The sequence below is a fragment of the Prunus persica genome, chromosome G6 (assembly GCF_000346465.2).
Source record: "Prunus persica cultivar Lovell chromosome G6, Prunus_persica_NCBIv2, whole genome shotgun sequence".
Taxonomy (NCBI): Eukaryota; Viridiplantae; Streptophyta; class Magnoliopsida; order Rosales; family Rosaceae; genus Prunus; species Prunus persica.
Window position 1 is genome coordinate 4765335 of NC_034014.1, and position 27950 is coordinate 4793284.

Sequence of the window (27950 nt, forward strand, 5' to 3'; positions counted from 1 at the left end):
AAAAGCAAACATTCCCACAAAAAAAGAAGAAGAAAACATTGAACTCTCATATTGATTTACTGGGAAATTTCTCTCTCTTCAATATCCGCTTTTGATATGTTGAAACCAGCTAATTAATATCAATAAAGTATAAATTAATGCAACTAGGAGGGTACTTTTAAAAAAAAATAAAAGTTATAGCTGCACAGCGATTCCTTTCAAATATAATATATTTAAATAGTATAGCCGGGCGGCTATACTATGGCATTTCCTTTTTTTTAAGAGTATAAGTTCGGCTTTATCACTGCAATTTTTTTATTAAAAAAAAAGTATAGCCGCCCGGCTATACGTGTTTTGACACATGGTCACCTAAGCACTAGGCGGGTCCTTTTTAAGTATAAATAGTATAGCCGCACGGCTATACTATCGCGTATTTTACAAAATGGTATAGCCGCGCGGCTATAGCTGTTTTGACGCGTAAGCACCTAATCGCTAGGCGGGTCCTTTTTTTCCCCTATAAATAGTATAGCCGCGCGGCTAAACTCTGGTAATTTAAAAAAAAAATAGTATAGCCGGGCGGCTTTACCTGTTTTTCTCACGCGGCAATATTGGTAGTTCTTCTTAGCCATCTCTTTCCCATTACACTTTGACCTCTAGGGCCACTGCTCCCAGTATTTTAAGTTATAAGTACACAAGAACAGAAGATATTGAGATTGAAGAACACAAGAAAAGATCGATCCAGCGTATGCATAGTTGCACGTAGCGCTGTCAATTCCTGACATCTTGACTGTGTGTGAGAAACCTCCCTCATTTTCCCAACTTTGGCAAAAAAAATCAAAAAAAGAAAAACAACTTATACATTTCTGAGTGAGATGTTTTAGGAATATGAGCTGTGAAATTGATGTTTTAGTTTTAGGGCCACAAAGAAGAAAATAAATTATTGGGAAAAAAATAATTCATTTATATAGAAAGCACTTTGAATACAACGGAATTAGTGTCTCCTACTAGTAAACTACTACAGTTATCACTAGAATTTGGGAAAGAAACATTATGGTTTGTGCTCAACTTTCCAATTATATTCATGCTCCTTGGAAGAGGAGGCCATTGACAGTCAAACCTCCGTCGATGCAAATAGTCTGTCCAGTTATGTAAGAAGCTGCAGGGAGGCATAGAAATGACACCAAGGCTGCCACCTCTTCCGGCTCTCCCGGCCGTCCTAACGGGGTTCGCGAGCTAATAGCCTTCAAATATTTTTCGTCACTGAGATACTGCATGCATGTAAAGAAGAGAGATCGATAAGTTTTAATGTACTTACTAAATGTGGTAGTACACATATATTAGTCGTATTGTCAGAGAAAACTAAAATTCGGAATAGACTCAAATTTGAATAAATGATGCGTCAATAAATGTGAAAACTAAAAAATTTAGGATCCTACAGGTTCAGCCGTGAGAGTTTTGATGAACCAAGGTGCAACACTGTTGATCCTTATGTTATCTTTTCCCCACTCACAAGCCAAGGATTTTGCCAATTGATTTATTGCTCCTGAAACATATAATTTAAATAAATAAATAAATAAAACAGTCACAGCTTACACTTTAAATTTTGAAAGGAGATTTTTCATTTTTCTTTTTTCTTTTTTAAAAGAAGCGGGGCAGTACCTTTAGTGGCAGCATATATACTTCCAACCTCCCCAATTGATACAACGCCAGCAACAGAAGACATAAAAACAATGTTACCAGCTCCTGAAGCTTTCAAAAGAGGATGTGCAAGTTGGGACAAATTGTAAGCTGATTCAAGATTGGTGCTCATAATAAATGAGTAATCTTCAGCTGTGCTCTCGATTGTTGGTTTTACTTCAGCAGTTCCCACATTATTTATCTACACCCAAATATATTTGCAAGAGGATGACCATTTTAGAACAACTCTTGGATATCATGATTTTCATATTTTAGATGTAGTTATTAATAAAATAGTTTCAAGAAAGGAGAGAAAAAACATCTGTTGAGTATGATGGAGGTATGATGGAGGAGGGACGAGACTAGCTCACCATCCATCATATACTAATTTTCTTAATAACATTATCTTGGTTTCTCATTACCAAAAAGACGAAAATTAAAGCCTTTTGACTGGGAAGGGAATTCGAATTTGGGTGCAATGGAGTGGGTTCACTATCCTAACCAATTGGCCTATAAATTGTTTGATTTTGCTAAACAAATAAAACTTAAATGAATGGAGTACTTACAAGGATGTTAAGTTTCCCGTTGAACTGTGATGAGACTTCGTTTATTAGCTCATGCCGTTGGGTTCTTGACACCAGATCACATACTGAACCAGTGATTTGATGAAAACCCTTCATCTTCCATTGACTCAAGCAGTCATTGAGCTGGCCTTCATTTCGAGAACAAGTATGCACAATTGCACCTAGCCCTGCCAATTCCTCCACAATAGCATGCCTATATATATATATTATGCAATTATGATCCATACATAAAAAAAAGTGGGAAAGAGAGAAATTAATGTTCACTTAGTAGACTGTCTGATAACGTTAGATGTCTCTGCATGTACTAGAGGTATATTCGATATGCATTACATGCATCATGCATGTTACAAGTTTTTCTTTTTGAGAAGAAAACACTAACGATCAGATTGAAAAAATAAGCTAGGAAATTGAAAGAGAAGGCTAACCCGAGCCCTTTCGTTCCTCCAGTGACAAGAGCAGTCATTCCGTGAAGAGACCATCTACGATCTTTGCCATTGATATGTGCCTTAGCCATTATCTCTCTCTCTCTCTCTCTCTCTCTCTCTCTCTCTCTCTCTCTCCAATTCATCCACCCATCCATTCACTTCTTATATAAGAAACAAAGATGTCAATACTGACTGCTTTTCTGTGGCAAATTCCCAGTTTGCCTCTGCATGTAGACAGAAATAAGACATTTCAAAAGATAATTGGGACCATAATTAAAACATTTCAAAAGACAACGTGAAAGTCCTTATTATCATTATCATTATCACTATCGCTATCCCTATCCCTATCCCTGTCGTGTTATTACTGTGTATTTAATAATTAAAATTATTGATTCAAAGTTTAGTGAATGGGTAGGGATTAGACAACCACTTTGTCGATAATCTGAATGACGGGTCCTCTGGTGGCTACGGGGTTGAAGGTAACAAAGAAATATCTATCTCTTTTAACCAGACAGATTCTCACTGCCTCCTCACTTCGCCGACTTTGACTGGATTCACGTTTCCTTTTTCCTTTTTTTCCTAACTAAAAAAAATTATACTTGGAGCGGATGAAATTGGACACTCATCCGTCCCCATCGATCATTACCAATCTCTTGACTTGGGTATTTGAGTTGAATCGTATCCAAATTCTCACTCTTTCTTCTTCTTTTTTTCCTTTTTCCGTTTCGAATAATATTTTTCAGTGTTGGTCCTGCGATTGTGTTAGAATCATCTTCCCTCAATATCGCTTATATATCAACATAATGATTTCATTATTTTCAGTCTTTGCGAAGCACTTCATCTTCTTCCTTCAGCCAAAAGAAAGAAAGAAAAAAACTCAAGCGCGGCTCTCCTATTGGCAAACAAATGATACAACTATTTCCAAGTCATGCTCTTTGGAAGAGGAATCCATGAATGCTAATTACTAATTTGTGATAAAACACCACACCATAATGTTGGTGTAAGTGGCTCGATACAAGCCATGATGTGTAAGTCTCACATCGGAGATTAAAACAATAATATATCGTTCAAATATATAGGTGGTCCACTCCTAATTGCACCGATGCCTTTTGTGATAAAACCTCACACCTAGAAGTCCATTGAGCCTTCTCCCTCTTAGATGGTTAAGGTGGGAAGGGGCAATATCGATGCATGATTTGAACAGGTAATAGACTCCTATTACGCCTGTTGCTACAATACATAAATTGAACCAGTGATTTGAAACCCCTTCTCTCCCACTGGCTAAAGCAGTCATTAAGTTCAAGATGTATGGTTCCGCCTAGCCCTCCCAATGATTCCACTAATATTCTTAAGATTTTGCATAAATTGGTGAAATTAAGTATGTACCCAGAGTTCTAAAACAGAGGAAAACAGGGGAATAATTTAAGGAAACGTTGCATTCGCAATGCCCTCACAATATTTTCTTTTAACGGAAAAAGGATGTCCGGAATACCTAACAACTAAGTAAAAATATCATGTATTTTCAATATTTCATATAAAACAAGATAATAAAATAAAATTAAAAATTGATTTATTTTGGCTGATGAACACGACTCCATTGTCCAAGATATACTACTGTACTAGTGTTGTAGCTAGCATGAAATGCAAGGCGTGTCTTAAATATTCAAACTATACTTTGCAAATCAAAATAAATTCAAGTACAAACAGATCTGCTCAGAGGCAGATAGCCTCACTCTCACTCACCCCCTGGTTTCGATAGATATTCTTGGCGCCTGATGAAGAACAGATGGCAGATTTTATCGCGGTTGAGCTAGAAAAAGGACGTAGTGGGAATATGCAGTTTTGTCGTCCAAGCTCCGATTAGGACGCAAAATACCATTTCGGAAAGGGAACGACGCCACGAGTGTAACTCACAGCTTTGCTGTGACATATGATGGATTTTGGCATTCTGAGGTTGTTTGGCCTTCCAAAACTGCAGTTAAAGTTTGGTAGTTAATTTTCCAATAAATTCTGTTTTGGACAGTTTAGGAGTTACGTTATTAAGACTCCAAATTAATCCTGTTTTTTCAGTTTTATGTAATAACTCCCCTAGTAGTTGAAGGGTTGAGGGTTGTTGAGAATTGTGTATTTAGACAGGTTTGTCTAACGTTTCTGGCAACTCAGTTTTTAATAACATTATTCCAAGAGAGCTTCTCTCAATTTTCTGGTGGAATCCAGTTTTTATTGTTACTCAAGGTTTCGCTTGAAACCTTTGTTGCTTGTGCTGCGCCAAGTGGTATCAGAGTGGGTCTCTCCCGTCTCGGTATTCTTGTCTTGTGTTATTATGGGTGATCGAGAAGCTGATGTCCCAACCCCAATTACCCGAGCGGATCTGGACGCTCAAAACCGACGGATCGACAACCTAACCAACCAATTTGGGGAGATGCGAGAATTGTTGTTGCAAACTCTTGGTGGCAACAATAGAAGAGAAGGCATGGATAACGAAAGAAGAGAAGGCAGGGAGGACAATCGAAGAGAAGGTAGAGATGGCGAGAGAAGAGATAATAGGAGGCAACTTATTCCGGATAGTGAGTCAGAGTCAGAAGAAGAACTTGAAGAACCACCACCACCGGCTAATAATCCTCGTAATCATAATCGTAATTACGAGAATTTTGGCGATTATCGGATTAAAGCAGAAATTCCTAACTTTTGGGGAAATCTGAAGATTGAAGACTTCTTGGATTGGCTTGTAGAAGTGGAGAGGTTTTTCGATATTATGGAGGTTCCTGAGCATAAGATGGTGAAGATGGTAGCTTTCCGTCTTAAAGCTACAGCGGCTGTTTGGTGGGATCAATTGCAAAATTTACGGCAGAGGCAAGGAAAGCAGCGGGTTCGAACATGGCGGAAGATGAAGTCGCTTATGATGGAACGATTCTTGCCCACAGATTATGAGCAGATTCTCTACCGTATGTACCTAGGCTGTGCGCAAGGCACCCGTTCGGTTTCTGAATATACCGAAGAGTTCATGCGTTTGGCAGAGCGAAACCATTTGACCGAGACTGACAATCAAAAGGTCGCGAGGTACAACAATGGGCTGAAGTCTTCCATCCAGGAAAAAATTGGCATGCAGAATATATGGACTTTGCAGGAGGCGATTAACATGGCATTGAAGGCTGAACTGTTGGAGAAGGAGAAACGCCAACCTAACTTCCGCAGGAATAAGACGGAAGCCTCTGATTATACTGCTGGTGCTTCTAGTGGCGCAGGAGATAAAGAGAAAGCACAACAGCAGAATTCTGGGGGAATGACAAAACCAGCAACAGTTGGCCAAAACAAAAACTTCAACGAAGGCAGCAGTCGGAATTACAACAGAGGGCAGCCCCGAAACCAGTCCCAGAATCCGTATGCTAAGCCCATGACGGACATATGTTACCGTTGCCAAAAACCAGGGCATCGTTCTAATGTTTGTCCAGAGCGGAAGCAGGCTAACTTTATCGAAGAAGCCGATGAAGATGAGGAAAAAGATGAAGTCGGGGAAAATGATTATGCAGGGGCTGAATTTGCAGTGGAAGAAGGAATAGAGAAGATTACCCTGGTTTTGCAGAGAGTTCTTCTGGCACCAAAGGAGGAGGGGCAGCGTCATAATATTTTTCGTTCCCTCTGCTCAATCAAAAACAAGGTTTGTGATGTGATCGTCGACAATGGAAGTTGCGAGAATTTCGTGTCAAAGAAATTGGTGGAATATTTGCAGCTATCAACGGAGCCACATGTCAGCCCTTACTCACTAGGTTGGGTTAAAAAAGGCCCTTCGGTTCGTGTAGCTGAGACTTGCCGTGTGCCGCTGTCTATTGGTAAGCATTACAGAGATGATGTCTTATGTGATGTTATTGACATGGATGCATGCCATATTTTATTAGGGCGCCCTTGGCAATTTGATGTGGATGCGACTTTCAAGGGACGAGATAATGTAATTCTGTTCTCTTGGAACAACCGAAAAATTGCAATGGCAACTACACAGCCCTCAAGGAAGCAGGAGTTGAGGAGCTCTAGTTTCCTAACCCTAATTAGCAACGAGCAGGAGTTGAACGAGGCTGTTAAGGAAGCAGAGTGTTTTTGTCCCTTGGTGTTGAAGGGGTTGTTGAAACTTGGCAGAGGAGAAGGTGACATTCCACAAGATGTGCAGCAGATTTTGTCTCAATTTCAGGAATTGCTTTCTGAAAATCTGCCAAACGAGCTGCCACCTATGCGGGACATACAACACCGAATTGACTTGGTGCATGGAGCTAGCCTTCCGAATCTGCCCCATTATCGGATGAGCCCCAAGGAGAATGACATCCTCAGAGAGCAGATTGAAGAATTACTGCGGAAGGGATTTATCAGGGAGAGTTTGAGTCCCTGCGCAGTTCCTGTTTTGCTGGTTCCGAAGAAAGACAAGACTTGGCGAATGTGTGTTGATAGCCGAGCAGTCAACAAGATAAAAGTGAAGTACAGGTTTTCCATTCCACGGTTAGAGGATATACTGGATGTTCTTAGCGGCTCAAAGGTGTTTTCCAAGATAGATTTGCGAAGCGGTTACCACCAGATTCGCATCAGACCTGGCGACGAATGGAAAACAGCGTTCAAGAGTAAGGACGGATTATTTGAATGGTTGGTGATGCCATTCGGATTGTCAAATGCGCCTAGCACCTTCATGAGACTCATGAATCAGGTTCTTCGACCATTTATTGGCTCTTTTGTCGTGGTTTATTTCGATGACATTTTAATTTACAGCACCACAAAAGAAGAACATCTTGTGCATTTGAGACAAGTTTTAGATGTTTTGAGAGAAAATAAACTGTATGTGAACCTAAAAAAATGTACTTTCTGCACAAATAAGCTACTGTTCTTGGGTTTTGTTGTTGGTGAGAATGGTATCCAGGTTGACGACGAGAAGATCAAGGCAATCCTTGACTGGCCAGCTCCAAAAACAGTTTCTGAAGTTCGAAGTTTCCATGGCTTGGCCACCTTTTACATGAGATTTGTGAGGCATTTCAGCTCTATCGCTGCACCTATCACAGAGTGTTTGAAGAAGGGCCGGTTCAGTTGGGGAGAGGAGCAAGAGAGAAGCTTTGCAGACATAAAAGAAAAGCTTTGCACCGCGCCGGTTCTAGCCCTTCCAAACTTTGAGAAAGTTTTCGAAGTTGAATGTGATGCCAGCGGTGTGGGAGTCGGAGCTGTGCTTTTACAAGACAAGCGGCCAGTTGCATTCTTCTCTGAAAAGTTGAGCGATGCACGTCAAAAGTGGAGTACTTATGACCAAGAGTTCTATGCGGTTGTTCGAGCTTTGAAGCAATGGGAGCACTATCTTATCCAGAAGGAATTTGTTTTATTTACAGATCATCAAGCGTTGAAGTATATTAACAGCCAGAAAAATATTGATAAAATGCATGCTAGATGGGTGACTTTCTTGCAGAAATTTTCGTTCGTTATCAAGCATACTTCCGGCAAGACAAATCGTGTGGCGGATGCGCTAAGTAGAAGAGCTTCATTGTTAATCACGCTGACTCAAGAAGTTGTGGGGTTTGAATGTCTGAAGGAATTGTATGAAGGTGATGATGATTTCCGGGAAATCTGGACTAAGTGCACCAATCAAGAGCCGATGACAGATTACTTTCTTACTGAAGGATACTTGTTCAAAGGCAACCAGTTGTGTATTCCAGTTTCCTCTTTGAGGGAGAAGCTCATTCGGGACTTGCATGGTGGAGGGTTGAGTGGCCACCTTGGTCGTGATAAAACAATTGCAGGGATGGAAGAGAGATTTTACTGGCCACAGCTCAAACGAGATGTTGGAACTATTGTGCGCAAGTGCTACACTTGTCAAACTTCGAAGGGGCAGGTACAAAACACCGGATTATATATGCCATTACCAGTTCCTAACGATATTTGGCAGGATCTTGCTATGGATTTTGTCCTCGGTTTTCCCCGAACACAAAGGAGAGTGGATTCTGTATTTGTGGTGGCTGATCGGTTCTCAAAAATGGCGCATTTCATAGCTTGCAAAAAGACTGCTGATGCATCAAACATAGCCAAACTGTTTTTCAGGGAGGTTGTTCGCTTGCATGGAGTTCCTACATCCATAACATCGGATCGTGACACCAAGTTCTTGAGTCATTTTTGGATCACTTTGTGGAGGCTGTTTGGGACTACTTTGAATCGCAGCAGCACTGCCCATCCCCAGACTGATGGCCAGACTGAGGTTACAAACCGGACATTGGGCAACATGGTACGAAGCGTCTGTGGAGAGAAGCCAAAACAATGGGATTATGCACTACCACAGATGGAGTTTGCATATAACAGTGCAGTCCATAGTGCAACTGGGAAGTCTCCATTTTCCATTGTTTATACCGCTACACCTAACCATGTTGTTGATTTGGTGAAATTGCCTAGAGGCCAGCAAACCAGTGTGGCAGCGAAAAATTTGGCTGAGGAGGTAGTAGCAGTTCGAGATGAAGTCAAGCAGAAACTCGAGCAAACTAATGCTAAGTACAAAGCTGCTGCAGATAGGCATAGGCGAGTTAAAGTGTTTCAAGAAGGCGATTCTGTGATGGTATTTCTGAGGAAGGAGAGGTTTCCAGCTGGCACATATAGCAAGCTTAAACCAAAAAAATATGGTCCTTACAAAGTGCTCAAACGGATCAATGATAATGCCTATGATATTGAGTTACCGGATTCCATGGGAATATCCAATATTTTTAATGTTGCAGATTTATATGAGTTCCGTGAAGATGAGGTCCTTTATCCAGATCATAACTCGGGGTCGAGTTCCTCGGAGGTGGAGGGGACTGATGTAGAACAGATGACAGATTTTATCGCGGTTGAGCTAGAAAAAGGACGTAGTGGGAATATGCAGTTTTGTCGTCCAAGCTCCGATTAGGACGCAAAATACCATTTCGGAAAGGGAACGACGCCACGAGTGTAACTCACAGCTTTGCTGTGACATATGATGGATTTTGGCATTCTGAGGTCGTTTGGCCTTCCAAAACTGCAGTTAAAGTTTGGTAGTTAATTTTCCAATAAATTCTGTTTTGGACAGTTTAGGAGTTACGTTATTAAGACTCCAAATTAATCCTGTTTTTTCAGTTTTATGTAATAACTCCCCTAGCAGTTGAAGGGTTGAGGGTTGTTGAGAATTGTGTGTTTAGACAGGTTTGTCTAACGTTTCTGGCAACTCAGTTTTTAATAACATTATTCCAAGAGAGCTTCTCTTAATTTTCTGGTGGAATCCAGTTTTTATTGTTACTCAAGGTTTCGCTTGAAACCTTTGTTGCTTGTGCGGCGCCAGCGCCCCTACTCTTATCTGAAATTGTTCACTCAAACCAAAATTTGCCATGAGAAGACAAACATGAGTAAGAAGCTCTCCCCCCTTTCTAAGATGTTGGGCGTGCTCATTCCATCCACATTGGCTTGCTGCATAGCACAACATCTCTATCCACACCTTAGCTATCATTTCCCATTTCTCTTCATTTCCCCATCCTTCCTTTGTTTCAAGTGATTGCAACTGTTTTGCAAGCCTACACCCGGTAAACAATACTGTCTTGCTTCTATCCCCAATCACGCTCTCTGGATCCACGTCTGTGTTCACCTCAAGCAACACTTGACGGGCACGGCCTTTTCCATTAGTATCACTTATGATACTTCTTCTCTTCTCAAAAAATTTTGTGGCCTCAGCACAAGTATCCCGGAACCTAATTTTCCCAATTCCCTTTGGCAACATGAAAGGGCGAGTCACGAGAATGTGCATCAGGTAATTCGAGACCAACTTGCTGAAATTGTGTTTCGAATCGGGAGTAGGGATCTCCTGATATTTTTCTAGGTCAGTATAGTAGCACAAATCCGTCGCTATGTGCCACAGAAGAATGCTCTGGTCGAAAGGTACTTCAACCAAGCTCCAATTCAATTTTTCATCACAATTTGTCTTCTTTAGCACTTGATCACCTCTCCAACTCAACACTTGGCTAACATAACTTTGGCTTCGAGCAACATCGAGTTGCTCAAAGATAAACTGTTTCATTTTGAATAGCAGTACTTCTCCCAAATGTCATAGGTGCCAATGAACTTTTGAATTCCACCAAACTTTACGGGCTTCTCTTTTAGACAAAAATCAATGAGATTCAATTGTGTCATCGTTCCAGACCACCCTTTTTCATAGCTCAATTTCAACCAGAAGTAAGAGATTGCTCGATACATAGGTGGAGCAAGCGTATGTAGATGCTTGATTAACCAATATTTAGGCTGGCTTAACCAATGTTTATACTTGCTTAATCAATATTGTGTCCAATCTGTGAGAACTAGTGCAGCGATAGCATATAGCTCAAGGGCAATGGCTCCAACAGACAACAAGTAAGTGATAGCCACATCAATGGTTGAATAACGATGCTTATCAATGACGAGACAAAAGACGAAAAATATGGAAATGCAGCAAACAAGGCTGATGGAGCGGAAAATAATACCTGTGAGAGAATACACCACGTTTGCCTTTGTGTACAGTACATCATACATAAAGCCAAGCTCAATCTCCAGTAGTTTGAAGACGTAATCGAATGGATGGTCGCTGATCATGTAACCATCGTTCCTCATGATGATCAAGGATCAAATCCGCATAGAGACGCTTCAAGATTTTGAATAATTGATAGGCTTCATGGAGAGGTTTGGCTTCAGCAATAGTGGGACGAACTCCAGGTACAAATGGAGGTTCAGGGACCATAGAGAAAGCTGCAGGCTCTCCCCGATTTTTTTTGGAAATAACTTCAGTGGCAAACTCAGCATAATCACTTTGTTTAGCGGGTGGGAGCAACAGCTCCCTAAATCTCTCACTGCTTGCAGAACGCAGGACCCAAGTCCTCTCCCCATACTTGATAATTCCTGAAACAAAAATCGGTATTGCTAGTGAGGGGAGCTGGTACTGGCTTGCTGTCCATGACTGCAAAAAGATGTATAAAGCCGTTCCAACCTGCACAAGTAAGCCCAAGAGGTGCCTCAGCCAGAGCGCATTGTCCTCCAATGAGTAAGCAGTGATGGTGTGTGGGCCGCCAAGGTGAAGCAGAAGAAAGGGTACCCACAAAACCATCAGGATTTGGCTGCTGTTTGAATTTGTGGAACTTTCTGGATCATTATTTTCTCCTTGAAAGCTGGATACCATGCCGAGGGCAACAGTTGCAACCCAATCTGCTGATAAGTATGCTGTCCAAGTGACAATTCTGATCCAAGGTTTTGAAATGTACTTGCGTCGATTTCCAAAGAGTATTAGCAGGATTTGTAAGCATAGGCTGCTTACAACCATTACCCTAACGTTCCATTCGCTCCATAGTTTTCCCACACTCTCTGGAATAATTTGCACCATCCTTCTAATTATCATAATTATTTAATAAATTGCAAACTCAAACTGGTGGCAAGGCAACTAAACTTAAATGCATGTAGTTAAAAGAAATGAAAGCTAACCCAGTGCCTTTGGTTCCACCGGTGTCAAGATCAGTCAATCCCCTGAAGAAGAAGAGACCATATCTTCTCTCTGTCTCTGCCATTCACATCTCATCTCTCTCTGTCTCTATATCTACTAGCACTTTTGCTCCATGATTTAATCATGTCAACTATTGTGGTTGTATTTGTGGGCCCAGGAACAAGCTGCGTGGCAGCACCGGATGATGCAGTAAAACAGAACAACCTGTCTTAAATTAGGTTATTATTATTATTATTATTTTGTGGTTGAGAGATGGTTGGGAGAGTGGGGTGAGCACGGTCTGGATTTTGATCCATTTTCATTGAAATCATAGTCGAATCAATTACAATATAACGGTTTGATTTGAGTCGAGTTTCACAAAAATCACATAGGAAACCGAACCAACTTAATTTAAGACATTTTGGTTCGATTTGGTTCACCTGGTTTGCGTCTAAGCCCAATTCTTTCTTCTTTTACTTTTTTTTAAAGATTGTTCGCTCAATTACAACAACAAAATTCACAACTTGGTACCTTCTTTTTTTGTCCTCATTTTCTAGCACATGAAACCATCCTAAAACTCAACATGTCATAAAACTTCAAAGTTCAATAACTAATATAGCTAAAATTCAAATATCAATAACTTCAAAGTTCCATTAAACTTCAAATTCAACATTCATATCTAGTTAAAATCCAATAAGGAGACTACAAGCGTATAATAAAATAAAAATAAATAAATATACAAGTAGATGCTCCAATTCAGTTTAGGCCAGTTTGCAAAAGCTCAAAACCAAATTATTAATGGTCCAGCTCGGTCTTTAACTTATTTTTTTTGTCAAAACCAGGCCAAATTGATAATCACATTTTGAATAAGTTGGTTTAATGGGTTCATCCGGATTGATGCCCAGCCCTGTTTGAGAGTATTGAAATTAATTATTGGATTTCTTTTCTGTTTCTGAGAAATATGATGAAGAATTTTACTAGACTTGTTTGTTTGTTTTTATTTTTTTATTTTTATAATATAAATAAAGTTAGAGAAAGATCTTTGGCCCCGTTTTCAGTTTGGAAAATGCTAGGGAGACCAACTTTAGATACCAACTTGTGTACCAACTCTCTAATAGAGTGTGGGACCCATTGTATTGGTGGGCTCCACCTCTATTAGAGAGTTGGTACACAAGTTGGTATCTAAAGTTGGTCTCCCTAGCATGACCCTTTGAGTTTTATTAGATGAATGTGTTATGTTCACCTAATGTTTGAGCTGGCCTGGCCAATGTAGATGATGGTACATTAATTGTCCAAAAACGGACGAAAAATAAATTACATAAAATTGATGCCAAATGATCATTCATCATCTTATCATTTATTACAACATTGATGCCAACTAAAATTACAACACACCCACTTTATTAAAGAGAACCATTTCCAAGTCATGCTCCTTGGAAGAGGAGGCCATTGACAGTCATTCCTCCGTCAACGCAAATAGTTTGGCCAGTTATGTAAGAGGCTGCGGGTAGGCATAGAAATGCCACCAAGGCTGACACCTCTTCTGGCTCTCCAGGGCGTCCTAATGGTGTTCGAGAGTTGATGATCTTCAAAAAAAATTCGTCGCTGAGAAACTGCATGTACAGAAAATAGAACCAATAGGAAATATATTTAGTAGCTGCTAACTTCCAAGCTTGTTAGGTATAAACATAATTTTCATAATCTGTCAAGCTCTTCAGCAAATAAGACTACATATACCAATTATTATCGCAACTTTTGAGTACAGTTGAATTTTCTACTTGTTTCAAATAAATGAGAACATAAAATGAGCTCAGATATGAATAAATGAAATATTGCCGCCTCAAGTTAAGATAATAGCCAGTACTTTTAGGCCTAGTCGTGCATTGCCTTTTCTTTTCTTTTATACTTTTGATCCCAATTAGAGCACATGCTTAATTTGGATGTGTGAAGTGATCATAACATGGGACAAAAAAAACCCCATCTACCTATACATTAAAAAAAAAAACAAGAGATATTTATTCGAAAACTCATTTTAGCATGACATATTATACAAAAACTCATATAGAGCCTATTTAGAGTAAAAAATTCAAAATTAGCCACTTGTTATTTTCTAATTAGTTATTAGTGAAAACCTACAAAAACACGCACATAATCTGGATATGATCATCTTACATGTTCAGCGAGGGGAGTTTTGATGAACCAAGGTGCAACACTATTAATCCTTATGTTATCTTTTGCCCACTCACATGCCAAGTTTTTGGCTAATTGATTTATTGCTCCTGAAAAACAAAACAGAAAGCTTCAACATTTAAGGTCAATTCTTCAATTGCAGAAGACAAAGTTTCTTGGTTTGTTTCTAAGTACTAAACCCTATGTTATATACATACATATCTGCGTGTGTAAGGAAATCAAGGCACCTTTAGTGGCAGAATATGCAGATCCAACTTCCACCGAAACCACACCAGCAACAGAAGACAGAAAAACAATGTTACCGGCCCCTGAAGCTTTGAGCAGAGGATGTGCAAGTTGGCAGAAGTGATAAGCAGATTCAAGATTGGTACTCATAAGAAAGGTATAATCTTCAGCTGTGAACTCCATCGTTGGTTTTAGTATGCTTGTTCCCACATTGTTTATCTACACCCACACATTAAATTTGCATGCCTTAATTAACTCAAATTTCAGCAAATATACAGTGAAGTGACTCTAAAAAGAATTTGCGTCCATTTTGTTTTTGGTTTTCAGCGTTTACTTTTTTATATAAAAGAACAAGAAAGCAAAAAGTGATCCAAGGTACTTAGAATTTATGGTCTTATACTTACAAGGATGTTAAGTTTTCCATCAAACAAAGATGAGACTTTGTTTATAAGCTCCTCTCTTTGGGCTCTTGACACCACATCACACACTGAACCAGTGACTTGAAAACCCTTCTTCTCCCATTGGCTCAAGCAGTCATTGAGATCAACTTCATTCCGAGCACAAGTATGAATAGTTGCACCTAGCCCTGCCAATTCTTCCACTATAGCGTGCCTAATTGCATAAACAATTTAACATAAAGTATTAAAAACTAATTGGTACCTGATAATTTATTTTTATTTATTAAAAAAAAAAGGTAGAAGATAAGCAGGGGAGAATTTGGAGAAACAAAGAAAATTTTGCATGCATATGAGGAAGAAGAAGCTAACTAATTTAACTAACCCAATCCCTTTGGTTCCTCCAGTAACAAGAGCAGTCAATCCCTCAAGAGACCATCTTCTCTCTCTGTCTCTGCTACCCATTTCTGATTCTGATCTCTCTCTCTCTCTCTCTCATCTATCAATGGGCTTTTATAGTTTTATCATAAATATTGGGTGGGGACAAGTGGTGACGTGTACGTGTCAGCTGATGGTATGGTGCAGCAACTTGTTTATTTTGAGTGTGCTGCTTTTGCATTGCTAATTGACAGAAATAAGACATTTCATAAGACCATTGGGACCATAATTAAGACATTTCAAAAGACTTCGGAGCAAAGGCGGATCCACCATGGAGTCAATGGGGTCAGACGACCCCATGACAGCCCTGAAAATGTTTTGGAGGTCCTTAGTTTCTCTTAGCAGCCATGGAAGATGATCCCATGGAGAAGAAGATGCAAGCCTGCTAGGGAGAAGAAATAGGGAGGAAGAAGAAAGAGAGAGAGAGAGAGGGGGGGGGGGAAGGAAGAAGAAATCCATAGGGAGAAGAAAAGAGAGAGGGGTAAGAAGAAGAAGCCGACACAAATTTTAATAAAAAGGAAGATATTTTGTTAGGGTTTTTTAAATATTTTTTAATTCTATTGGGTATACCTATAAATATTAAAAGTATACATCAATTACATAAAGATATCATATACCACAGTGGTCTGTGAATTGAAAAGGAATTTAAGGTCAATGGTTCAACACCGATTGTGTGTTCCCTTTTTTTTTCGTAATATTCACGGTGTTTTGTTATAATACATATATCAGCTTGACTTATTGAATGATGTTTTTATTAATTAGAATAAGTTCGGTGTGTTTTTTGTTTTTTATTTTTGCATTGTTTCACTTTAAAAAGAAAATCGGAACTTTAACACTATGACCTTATAAAGTAACAATCCTGGATCCGCCACTGCTTCGGAGCATAAGACATTTCAAAAGACAATTGGGAACTTTATTAATCCATTGATGTCATGTCACCTTATTTTCACATAAAATTAAAGCACAAGAACTCGGGTATTAGATCATTCAGATAGATCAGAATGGTCTTTATTTGCCCTAAAAAAAGAATAGAAGAACAAATAAAATAGAACTCAAGCGTGGCTCTCCTATGAGCAAACAAATAATACAACTATTACCAAGTCATGCTCTTTGGAAGAGGAATCCATGAATGCTAATTACTAATTAGTGATAAAACACCACATTACAATGTTGGTGTAAGTGGCTCGATACAAGCCATGATGTGTAAGTCCCGCATCGAAGAATAAAACAATAATATATCTTTCAAATATATAGGTGGTCCACTCCTAATTGTACTGATGTCTTTTGTGATAAAACCTCACACCTAAAGATCCATTGAGCCTTCTCCCTCCTAGTTAGTTAAGGTGGGAAGGGACATTATCGATGCATGATTTGAACAGATAATGAACTCCTATTAGGCCGTTGCTACAACACACAAATTGAACCAGTGGTTTGAAACCCCTTTTCTCCCATTGGCTAAAGCAGTCATTAAGTTCAAGAAGTATGTATAGTTCCGCCTAGCCCTCCCAATTCTTCCACTAATATTCTTAAGATTTTGCATAACTTGGTGAAATTAAATATGTACCCAGAGTTCTAAAACAGAGGGAAACAAGGGAATAATTTAAGGAACGTTGCATTTCATTTCATGCATATGAAAATTGAAAAGATTTATGGTCTTGTCCAAGATTGAAAAAACTGGCCCAATCTCAAATTGCATGCGCCAATACATATTTTCAGTATTATATACTTAAGAGAAAGGTATTTAACATTGAAGAAAGTCGAAACAGTCAATTCAGGATTGCAATTTCAATCTCATAATAATAGACAAATGGTGCTATTGTCATCGCCAAACATATTTCCCTACCTACTCCCCATTGCCTTATTATTCCCAAATTGACATTTTCGTTACCTAATCTTTACCTAACCTTGACCTCCTCCCTCCTTTGACGTTAGATATATGAAAGCCTTGATCCTATACGTTCAACTTGGATTTTACACATCTACATGGAAAGCCTAATTAAAGAGATTATTCTTTAATCTACTAATGCCAACAATTAGATCATTCCCATCAAAACATCTTTTCTCCATATTTACCCCTATTTTCTCGTGAATTATGTCTCTTTTTCTCCGAGAAATCATGTTTTTCATGTCCTTCACGGTGTAGGGCATGCGTATAATGCACCACATGTTACCTACTCTAACAAATCTAAACCATATAAAATTTTACTAGATGAGAATCTAACTTTCAATGTTTTCAAAGGCATCAAAGTCAATTCATTTAACCAACTAACTCGTAATAACTCTTAATTCATTCTTTCCCCTTAATTTAATTATGTCATTTTGCCCCCACCACCCTATAGGAGATGGTGGCCATCAACCATCAATCCTTGTCTCTAGTTCCGTTCTACCCTCAGTTTCCCATATTGCCATCCATGAATTGATTTAATCGTTTTAATCAATTCCTGTTCTAGTTCATCTCCAAGTTCATCTGCAATACATCCTCATTGAAATGGGACGAGAGAGTGAAGTATGTAATTTCATCTGTCATACATCCTCATTGAAAATGTGTTGTTATTGTCAAACAAAGTGTATGGGAATTCTCAGATCTGCTCATATATTATTTTTTTATTCAGATAAGTAAGGAATCAAAATCCAAACTAAGTAAGGACTCGCAAACAATTATTTGGAGTAGAACTTAGATATTATAGTTTATTTTCGGATACATATATATCAAAAAATTGATTTATTTTGGCTGATGAACACGACTCCATTATCCAAGATATACTGTACTAGTGTTGTAGCTAGCATGAAATGCAAGGCATGTCTTAAATATTCGAACTCTAGTTTGCAAATCAAAATAAATTCAAGTACAAACATATCTGCTCAGAGGCAGAGATAGCCTCACTCTCAGTCACCCCCTGGTTCCGATAGATATTCTTGGCGCCCCTACTCTTATCTGAAATTGTTCACTCAAACCAAAATTTGCCATGAGAAGACAAACATGAGTAAGAAGCTCTCCTCCCTTTCTAAGATGTTGGGCGTGCTCATTCCATCCACATTGGCTTGCTGCATAGCACAACATCTCTATCCACACCTTAGCTATCATTTCCCATTTCTCTTCATTTCCCCATTCTTCCTCTGTTTCAAGTGATTGCAACTGTTTTGCAAGCCTACACCCGGTAAACAATACTGTCTTGCTTCTATCCCCAATCACGCTCTCTGGATCCACGTCTGTGTTCACCTCAAGCAACACTTGACGGGCACGGCCTTTTCCATTACTACCACTTATGATACTTCTTCTCTTCTCAAAAAAATTTGTGGCCTCAGCACAAGTATCCCGGAACCTAATTTTCCCAATTCCCTTTGGCAACATGAAAGGGCGCGTCACGAGAATGTGCATCAGGTAATTCGAGACCAACTTGCTGAAATTGTGTTTCGAATCGGGAGTAGGGATCTCCTGATATTTTTCTAGGTCAGTATAGTAGCACAAATCCGTTGCTATGTGCCACAGAAGAATGCTCTGGTCGAAAGGTACTTCAACCAAGCTCCAACTCAATTTTTCATCACAATTTGCCTTCTCTAGCACTTGATCACCTCTCCAACTCAACACTTGGCTAACATGACTTTCGCTTCGAGCAACTTTGAGTTGCTCAAAGATAAACTGTTTCATTTTGATAGGGACATCCTCTAAAGTTGAATAGCAGTACTTCTCCCAAATGTCATAGGTGCCAACGAACTTTTGAATTCCACCAAACTTTACGGGCTTCTCTTTTAGACAAAAATCAATGAGATTGAATTGTGTCATGGTTCCAGACTGTTAAAATGTAAACTGTCTAGCTAATTTCAGATTAGTTACTAAGTTTTATGTCAGTTTATATTCAATCTGTTTTTAATCTTTGTGTTAGCTGTGTGCCTTGTGCTTATATGCCAGGTGCATTGCTTGAGTCTGTTTTGAATTCCCAGCTGTTAGGACAGCTGTGTAATGCCATGTGTCATACTCACATTGGCCTACTATTGCAATCCGTTAGATTTGAATCTACTGATGTAAGAGAGAACATGTAATAGTCATGAAGGAATATAAGCTCTGCTGTAATGTTTATGCAGAGTAAGAATTCTGTTAGAACAATCTAAGGCTCACTGCTCTCTCTCTCTCTCTCTCTCTCTCTCTCTCTCTCTCTCTCTCTCAGTACATTTCTTGCTCCCTTTGCAATCCAAATATTCAACATGGTATCAGGTGCGCAGGTTGGATCTGGATAGGGAGTTGAAGCTGTGTGAGCTGAGTCTGGAAATCCAACGAGAAATTCCTACTCTCAGCTCATTGATTCTGGTCTAAGATGGCTGGGTCAGGAGGGAGTGATCTTAGAGCTCCAATATTCAATGGAGAGAACTATGAGTTTTGGAAGATTCGAATGAGAACAATTTTCAAATCTCATGGAATCTGGAATTTGGTTGAGAAAGGCCTTCAAGTTCCAGATTCAAAAGCTGATGAAGAAGGGTCATCAGATTCAGCAATGGTGTCCTTGTTGATGAAGGATGCTAAGGCTCTTGGTATTATCCAAGGTGCTGTTTCAGATGACATCTTCCCCAGAATCTCAAATGAAGAAACCTCAAAAGGTGCTTGGGATATCTTGCATCAAGAGTTTCATGGTGATAAGCAAGTCAGATCCATCATGTTGCAGGGTCTGCGTCGAGATTTTGAGTACACCAGGATGAGGGATGATGAGATCTTGTCTGGATACATCACTCGGCTACTTGAGCTTGTAAATCAAATGAAGGGATATGGGGAAGATCTGACCAAAGGGAGGATAGTTCAAAAACTGCTAATAAGTCTAACCAAGGAGTTTGATCCAGTCTGTTATGTGATTGAGCAAACTAGGGACATTGAAACTATTGAAGTGCAGGAGGTCATTGCAGCATTAAGAGGTTTTGCTCAGCGCCTTGACAGACATGCAGAAAGCACCACTGAGAAAGCTTTCAGCAGCATGAGCATAAACTCAAAAGGATCACAATCAAGTTCTAGTTCTGGCTCAAATAAATCAAAGAAGAACTGGAAGTCCAAGGATAAGAAATGGGATTCTAAACCTCAAAACAGTGCCAATCAAGGGGGAAAACCAAGTCAAGGAGACAAGTCTGGAAAATGCAAACATTGTGAGAAGCTACACTATGGTGAGTGTTGGTTTAAAGGAAAACCAAAGTGTCATGGCTGCAATCGTTTTGGTCATTTTGTCAAGGACTGTGACCAAGCAAACAAGGCAGGGAAACTTGCTAACATTGCAAATCAGGTAACTGAACCTGCTATTATGTTCTATGCATGCCATGCTGCAACAATTGGAAAGAATGTGAATATGTGGTATGTTGATAGTGCATGCAGCAATCACATGACTTCTCATGAGTCATTACTTGTAAATATTGATAAAAGTGTGAAGAGTAAAGTCAAAATGGGGACTGGTGATCTAGTGCAGTCAATAGGCAAAGGGACTTTGGCTATAGAAATGAAGGGTGTGACTAGATATATCAAAGAAGTCATGATTGTACCAGGGTTAGATGAAAATTTGCTAAGTGTAGGTCAAATGATAGAACATGGGCATTGGCTTGTATTTGGTGACAATGCAGTTGATATCTATGGAGATAGGTAGCTGGAAGATTGCATTGCAAGAGTGCCAATGAAGGGAAACAGATGTTTTCCTTTGAATCTTGACTATGTCAATCCTCCTGTGGCAAACAGAGCAACAATTGGAGAAACTTCCTGGCTGTGGCACAGAAGATTTGGCCACCTAAACTATATTAGTTTGAAGTTGTTACAGGAGAAAGATATGGTTCAGGGACTGCCCAATTTACAAGAACATGAGAAGGCTGCTCAGGTTGTGCAGTAAGCAAGAATAACAGATGCTCTTTTGATAAGGAAGGAGCTTGGAGAGCCTCTCAACCACTAGAACTGATTCACTCAGATATTTGTGGTCCAATGCAGACCATCACTCCTGGAGGAAACAGATATTTTCTCACCTTCATTGATGACCACACCAGAATGTGTTGGGTATTCTTCTTGCAGCATAAGTCTCAAGCATTCAACATATTCAAAAGGTTCAAAAGCATGGTTGAACTACAAAGTGGTCATCAAATTAAGAAGCTAAGAAGTGATAGAGGTGGAGAATACACATCTCTGGATTTCTCAAAGTTCTGTGAAGAGATGGGATTAGAAAGGCAACTGACAGTAGGCTACTCTCCACAACAGAATGGAGTTGCAGAGAGAAAGAATCGTACTGTGATGGAAATGGCAAGAGCCATGATGCATGAGAAGAAAATCCCTTTGAAGTTTTGGGCAGAAGCTGTCAATACAGCTGTATATCTGCAAAACAGAAGTCCTACAAGTGCACTGGACAATTCCACTCCATTTGAGAAGTTCAGTGGAAGAAAACCAGGTGTCAAGCATTTGAGAATATTTGGTTCTCTATGCTATATTCACATCCCCACACAGAAAAGGCACAAGCTGGAAGACACAGGTGAAAAGGGAGTATTTGTAGGATATGGTGTATGTGAAAAGGGGTATAGAGTGCTCAACTTGAAAACTCAAAAGATTGAACTGTCTAGGAGTGTTATTTTTGATGAAGAAGCAATGTGGAATTGGGAAACAAGTGAGGCATTGCAAATTCCTATGTCTTGGGGAGATGGAGCAAGTTCAACTGTATCAGATTTGGATTCAGAACCAAATCTGTTACAGCAACAGATTGTGCAGTCTCCTATGGAAACACAAACAAATAGTGATGTGCATACTACTCAAGACTCTGCTCCATTAGAACCTTATGATCACACCCCAAAGAAATGGAAGAATTTGAGTGAAGTGTATGCTCAATGCAAGATGAGCATCATTGAACCTGAAAATTTTGAAGAAGCAGTCAAAGATGAAGCTTGGGGGAAGGCTATGACTGAGGAGATACTTATGATAGAGAAAAACTCCACTTGGGAATTGGTTGACAGGCCAAGTAGTAAACCAATTGTGGGAGTGAAGTGGATATTCAAAATTAAGCTTAATCTTGATGGCTCCATTCAAAAACATAAAGCAAGACTTGTTGCCAAGGGATTCACACACAAACCAGGGATTGATTTCAATGAAACCTTTGCTCCTGTGGCAAGGTTAGACACCATTAGAACTCTCATTGCTCTTGCTGCTCAGAAAGGCTGGAAACTATGGCAATTGGATGTCAAGTCAGCCTTCTTAAATGGTGTCCTTGAAGAAGAAGTTTATGTTGATCAACCGGATGGTTTTGTGGTTAAAGGTGATGAGGATAAGGTGTATAGGTTAAGAAAAGCTCTCTATGGGTTGAAGCAGGCTCCAAGGGCCTGGTATAGTGAAATTGACACCTACTTGAGTAAGTGTGGTTTTCACAAAAGTCCAAGTGAAGCCACTCTCTATGTGAGAACAAAGGAAGGTGTGGGAACACTAATAGTGTCAATCTATGTAGATGACATAGTGTACACAGGAAGTAGTGATGAAATGATGAAAGAATTCAAAGCTGAAATGATGTGCAAGTATGAGATGTCTGACTTGGGTTTACTCCACCATTTTCTTGGTATCGGAGTAACACAAACTGAAGGGAGCATCTTCATTCATCAAAAGAAGTATGCTCTCACTCTCTTGGATAAGTTTGGACTTAAAGACTGCAAGTCAGTAAGCACTCTATTAGTGGCTACTGATAAATTGAAAAGAGAGGATGGAAGTGATGCTGCAGATGAAAGTTTGTTCAGAAAAATTGTTGGCAGCCTGCTGTACCTTACTGCAACCAGGCCAGATATCATGTTCTCTGCTTGCTTGCTTGCAAGATTCATGCACAACCCTTCTAAGATGCACTATGGGGCAGCTAAAAGGGTTCTAAGGTACATACAAGGCACAATTGACTATGGAATTGAGTATGTGACAGGAAAATCTGCACTCTTAGTTGGTTATTGTGACAGTGACTGGAGTGGATCTGAGGAAGATATGAAAAGCACTTCTGGATATGCATTTTCATTTGGAAGTGGTGCTTTTTCATGGGCATCAGTCAAACAACACAGTGTGGCTCTCTCTACTGCAGAGGCAGAGTATGTGAGTGCAGCAGAAGCTACATCACAAGCCATTTGGCTCAGGTTTGTTCTTGAAGATTTTGGGGAAGAACAGACGACTGCAACAACTGTGTTTTGTGACAACACTTCAGCCATAGCAATGGCTAAAAATCCAGTTTTTCATCAACGAAGCAAGCATATTAAAAGGAAGTTCCATTTTATTAGAGATGCAATACAAGAAGAAGTGATTGAACTGCTCTACTGCAAGGGAGAAGAGCAGATTGCTGATATCTTCACCAAAGCTCTTCCCAAAGACAGGTTTGACTATTTGAGGAGAATGCTTGGAGTGAAATCAGCTAGCACTTTAGAAGGGAGTGTTAAAATGTAAACTGTCTAGCTAATTTCAGATTAGTTACTAAGTTTTATGTCAGTTTATATTCAATCTGTTTTTAATCTTTGTGTTAGCTGTGTGCCTTGTGCTTATATGCCAGGTGCATTGCTTGAGTCTGTTTTGAATTCCCAGCTGTTAGGACAGCTGTGTAATGCCATGTGTCATACTCACATTGGCCTACTATTGCAATCCGTTAGATTTGAATCTACTGATGTAAGAGAGAACATGTAATAGTCATGAAGGAATATAAGCTCTGCTGTAATGTTTATGCAGAGTAAGAATTCTGTTAGAACAATCTAAGGCTCACTGCTCTCTCTCTCTCTCTCTCTCTCTCTCTCAATACATTTCTTGCTCCCTTTGCAATCCAAATATTCAACACAGACCACCCTTTTTCATAGCTCAATTTCAACCGGAAGTAAGAGATTGCTCGATACATAGGTGGAGCAAGCGTATGTAGACGCTTGATTAACCAATATTTAGGCTGGCTTAACCAATGTTTATACTTGCTTAACCAATGTTGTGTCCAATCTGTGAGAACTAGTGCAGCGATAGCATATAGCTCAAGGGCAATGGCTCCAACAGACAACAAGTAAGTGATAGCCACATCAATGGTTGAATAACGATGCTTATCAATGACGAGACAAAAGAGGAAAAATGTGGAAATGCAGCAAACAAGGCTGATGGAGCGGAAAATGATACCTGTGAGAGAATACACCACGTTTGCCTTTGTGTACAGCACATCATACATAAAGCCAAGCTCAATCTCCAGTAGTTTGAAGATGTAATCGAATGGATGGTCGCCGATCATGTAATGGCACCATCGTTCATCATAATGATCAAGGATCAAATCCGCATAGAGACGCTTCAAGATTCTGAATAATTGATAGGCTTCATGGATTGGTTTGGCTTCAGCAATAGTGGGACGAACTCCAGGTACAAATGGAGCTTCAGGGATCATAGAGAAAGCTGCAGGCTCTCCCCGAATTTCTTTGGAATAAACTTCAGTGGCAAACTCAGCATAATCACTTTGGTTAGGGGGTGGGAGCAACAGCTCCCTAAATCTCTCACTGCTTGCAGAACGCAGGACCCAAGTCCTCTCCCCATACTTGATAATTCCTGAAACAAAAATCGGTATTGCTAGTGAGGGGAGCTGGTACTGGCTTGCTGTCCATGACTGCAAAAAGATGTATAAAGCGGCTACAGCCTGCACAAGTAAGCCCAATAGGTGCCTCAGCCAGAGCTCATTGTCCTCCAATGAGTAAGCAGTGATGGTGTCTGGGCCGCCAAGGTGAAGCAGAAGAAAGGGTACCCACAAAACCATCAGGATTTGGCTGCTGTTTGAATTTGTGGAACTTTCTGGATCATTATTTTCTCCTTGAAAGCTGGATATCATGCCCAGGGCAACAGTTGCAACCCAATCTGCTGATAAGTACGCTGTCCAAGTGACAATTCTGATCCAGGGTTTTGCAATGTACTTGCGTCGATTTCCAACGAGTATTAGCAGGATTTGTAAGCATAGGCTGCTTACAACCATGACCCTAACGTTCCATTCGCTCCATAGTTTTCCCACACTCTCTGGAATAATTTGCACCATCCTTCTAATTATCATAATTATTTAATAAATTGCAAACTCAAACTGGTGGCAAGGCAACTAAACTTCAATGTATGTAGTTAAAAGAAATGAAAGCTAACCCAGTGCCTTTGGTTCCACCGGTGTCAAGATCAGTCAATCCCCTGAAGAAGAAGAGACCATATCTTCTCTGTGTCGCTGCCATTCACATCTCATCTCTCTCTGTCTCTATCTACTAGCACTTTTGCTAAATAATTTAATCATGTCAATTATTGGGGGTTGTATTTGTGGGCCCAGGAACAAGCTGTGTGGCAGCACCGGATGATGCAGCAAAACAGAACAAATGTATTTTCCTTATATATATATATATATATATATATATATATATATATATATAATATACAAAGAGCTTGCATTGAGGGATCTCCCAAATAACTTGAGGGACATCCCTTGTAGGGCCCACTCTGGATTGTATTTCACTAATCTAAACCGTCTATTTTGTAGATACTCATTTAAAGATTATCTCTACAAAAATCACTTGAATCCGATATCATTTGACCATTCAATTGAGTTATTGAAATTTTAATACTTTCTTGAAGCACCGTGTTCATTGATTTTGTATGACACAATTGGATGTTGAAACAGTTTCCGATTTGTCTAATTTTTTGTAAGGATAATCTATGAATGAAGACTTAAAACATAGATGGTTTGAATCATTGGGAAAAAAAATTGTAGGGTACCCTAAAGGGCATCCTTCAAATAAAATTATTTGAAGAATCCCTCGATAGAAGGGAACTGTATATATATATATATATTGAAATTAATTATTAGATATCTTTTCTGTTTCTGAGAAATATGATGAAGAATTTTACTAGATTTGTTTGTTTGTTTTTATTTTTTTATTTTTATTTTTTATAAATAAAGTTAGAGAAAGATCTTTGGCCCCGTTTTGAGTTTTATTAGATGAACGTGTTATGTTCACCTAATGTTTGAGCTGGCCTGGCCAATGTAGATGATGGTACATTAATTGTTCAAAAACGGACGAAAAATAAATTACATAAAATTGATGCCAAATGATCATTCATCATCTTATCATTTATTACAACATTGATGCCAACTAAAATTACAACACACCCAGATATCAGATCCAGGAGCGACCATTCTACCCTCAAGCTGGTCTGCTTAAGAAAATGTGGAAGCTCAATATTCCTTCGAAAGTGAAGATTTTTGTCTGGATGCTCATTCGAAAAAGACTACAAGTGAAAGCCAGACTGCACAGATTCATGCCTCATATTAGTCCTGCTTGCCTTATCTGCCAGAACTAGCCTGAGACAATTCAACACATTTTTATGGGCTGCAACTTTGCTAAGGAGGTTTGGGGATGCTCATCTGATATCTGGCCTTTTACTTCACAGACTGGTGATCTGTATAGATGGCTTTCATCGCTGGGTTGCTCTACTCCTAAGTCTGATCTGGACCTCCTTTCCAAAGCCCTCCTAATTTGCTGGCAAATCTGGGAGGCAAGAAATAACATGTTGTTCCAAGGTTCTAAGCTGCACCCGGCTTGTTATATCCATGCTGTTGCAAATGTGGGTTTGGATTATTGGCAGCTTAATTCATCGGTCCAGAAGGAAAAAGATATTCCCATGGTGATTAAATGGCATCCCCCTCCCACTTGTTGGATTAAAATTAACTTTGATGGGTCTCTCATGAACTCTCAAGCTTCCACAGGCTTTGTCATCCGAAACTGCGATGGTCACGTCCTTCTAGCCGGCTCCAATAACATTGGCGAGAATTCCATAAATGCGGTTGAAAGCGTTGCTCTTCGGGATGGTCTTGTTGCTGCTATTGAGAGGGGTTGGGACCAAATCATGGTTGAAGGTGATTCTAAACTCGTTATTGACAGTATCGTAAAAAAAGCAAGCCCCCCTTGGAGCATCCAACATATTATTCAGGATATTTGGTCCCTTACTTCTTATGTCGCCTCTATCCGTTTCTAGCATGTGTTCAGGGAGGCAAACTTCAAGGCTGATGCGGTTGCTAAGCTGGACCATGGGTTATCAGCGCAAGTTTGTTGGGAGCTTGTTCTTCCGCTATCAGTTTGCTCCCCCTTTTATTTCGACATCTTTGGGCATTCTTGCCCTCGGGGCTTTGTTTTGTAATCTCTTTTCCATATAAATAAAAAATAAAAAAGTAAGTGGCTCAATATAAGCCATGATGTGTAAGTCCCACATCGGAGAATAAAACAATAATATACCATTCAAATATATAGTTGTCCATTCCTAATTGCATTGATGTCTTTTATGATAAAATCTCACACTTAGAGGTCCATTGAGCCTTCTCCCTCTTAGATGGTTAAGGTGTGGACAATATTAGTGCATGATTTGGATAAGTAATAGACTCCTATTGGCCCATTAGAACAACACACAAATTAAACCAGTGATTTGAAACAACTTCTCTAGATCTCCCATTGGCTAAAACAGTCATTAACTTCAAGAAATATGTATAGTTCCGCCTAGCCCTCCCAACCCGTTCTTCCACTATATTCTTAACAATTTAGCATAAAGTGGTGAAATTAAATATGTACCTAGAGTTCTAAAACAGAG

General features: G+C 39.5%; 6 protein-coding genes across 7 annotated transcripts; 1 reads left to right on the forward strand and 5 right to left on the reverse strand.

Moving 5' to 3' along the window:
* Positions 791 to 2786, reverse strand: LOC18772074 (tropinone reductase homolog At2g29330). The gene is made up of 5 exons (XM_020566976.1): positions 2666 to 2786; positions 2223 to 2433; positions 1639 to 1858; positions 1416 to 1522; positions 791 to 1247 (listed from the first exon to the last, which is right to left on the reverse strand). The coding sequence occupies exons 1-5, from the start codon at positions 2752 to 2754 to the stop codon at positions 1059 to 1061; spliced, it is 816 nt and encodes a 271-aa protein (XP_020422565.1). The 5' UTR covers positions 2755 to 2786; the 3' UTR covers positions 791 to 1058.
* On the reverse strand, positions 4233 to 11233 carry LOC18774141. Its single transcript, XM_020566977.1, has 2 exons — positions 9969 to 11233; positions 4233 to 4437 (listed from the first exon to the last, which is right to left on the reverse strand). The coding sequence occupies exons 1-2, from the start codon at positions 10692 to 10694 to the stop codon at positions 4405 to 4407; spliced, it is 759 nt and encodes a 252-aa protein (XP_020422566.1). The 5' UTR covers positions 10695 to 11233; the 3' UTR covers positions 4233 to 4404.
* LOC109949488 lies at positions 11193 to 12202 on the reverse strand. The gene is made up of 2 exons (XM_020565167.1): positions 12122 to 12202; positions 11193 to 12027 (listed from the first exon to the last, which is right to left on the reverse strand). Exon 2 carries the CDS (start codon positions 12021 to 12023, stop codon positions 11193 to 11195), a length of 831 nt encoding a protein of 276 aa, XP_020420756.1. The 5' UTR covers positions 12024 to 12027; positions 12122 to 12202.
* LOC18775119 (tropinone reductase homolog At1g07440) lies at positions 13376 to 15766 on the reverse strand. The gene is made up of 5 exons (XM_007205664.2): positions 15315 to 15766; positions 14939 to 15146; positions 14537 to 14753; positions 14292 to 14398; positions 13376 to 13732 (listed from the first exon to the last, which is right to left on the reverse strand). The coding sequence occupies exons 1-5, from the start codon at positions 15392 to 15394 to the stop codon at positions 13544 to 13546; spliced, it is 801 nt and encodes a 266-aa protein (XP_007205726.1). The 5' UTR covers positions 15395 to 15766; the 3' UTR covers positions 13376 to 13543.
* LOC18772679 lies at positions 18145 to 25567 on the reverse strand. 2 transcript variants are annotated; one of them, XM_020566975.1, is made up of 3 exons: positions 25467 to 25567; positions 24474 to 25349; positions 18145 to 19114 (listed from the first exon to the last, which is right to left on the reverse strand). In XM_020566975.1, the coding sequence occupies exons 2-3, from the start codon at positions 25306 to 25308 to the stop codon at positions 18258 to 18260; spliced, it is 1692 nt and encodes a 563-aa protein (XP_020422564.1). In that variant the 5' UTR covers positions 25309 to 25349; positions 25467 to 25567; the 3' UTR covers positions 18145 to 18257. The 2 variants fall into 2 exon arrangements, with proteins under 2 accessions (XP_020422564.1, XP_007206620.2); XM_007206558.2 differs by having other exon boundaries at positions 24474 to 25567.
* Positions 26694 to 27506, forward strand: LOC18773687. The gene is made up of 2 exons (XM_007208530.2): positions 26694 to 27254; positions 27345 to 27506. The coding sequence occupies exons 1-2, from the start codon at positions 26694 to 26696 to the stop codon at positions 27504 to 27506; spliced, it is 723 nt and encodes a 240-aa protein (XP_007208592.2).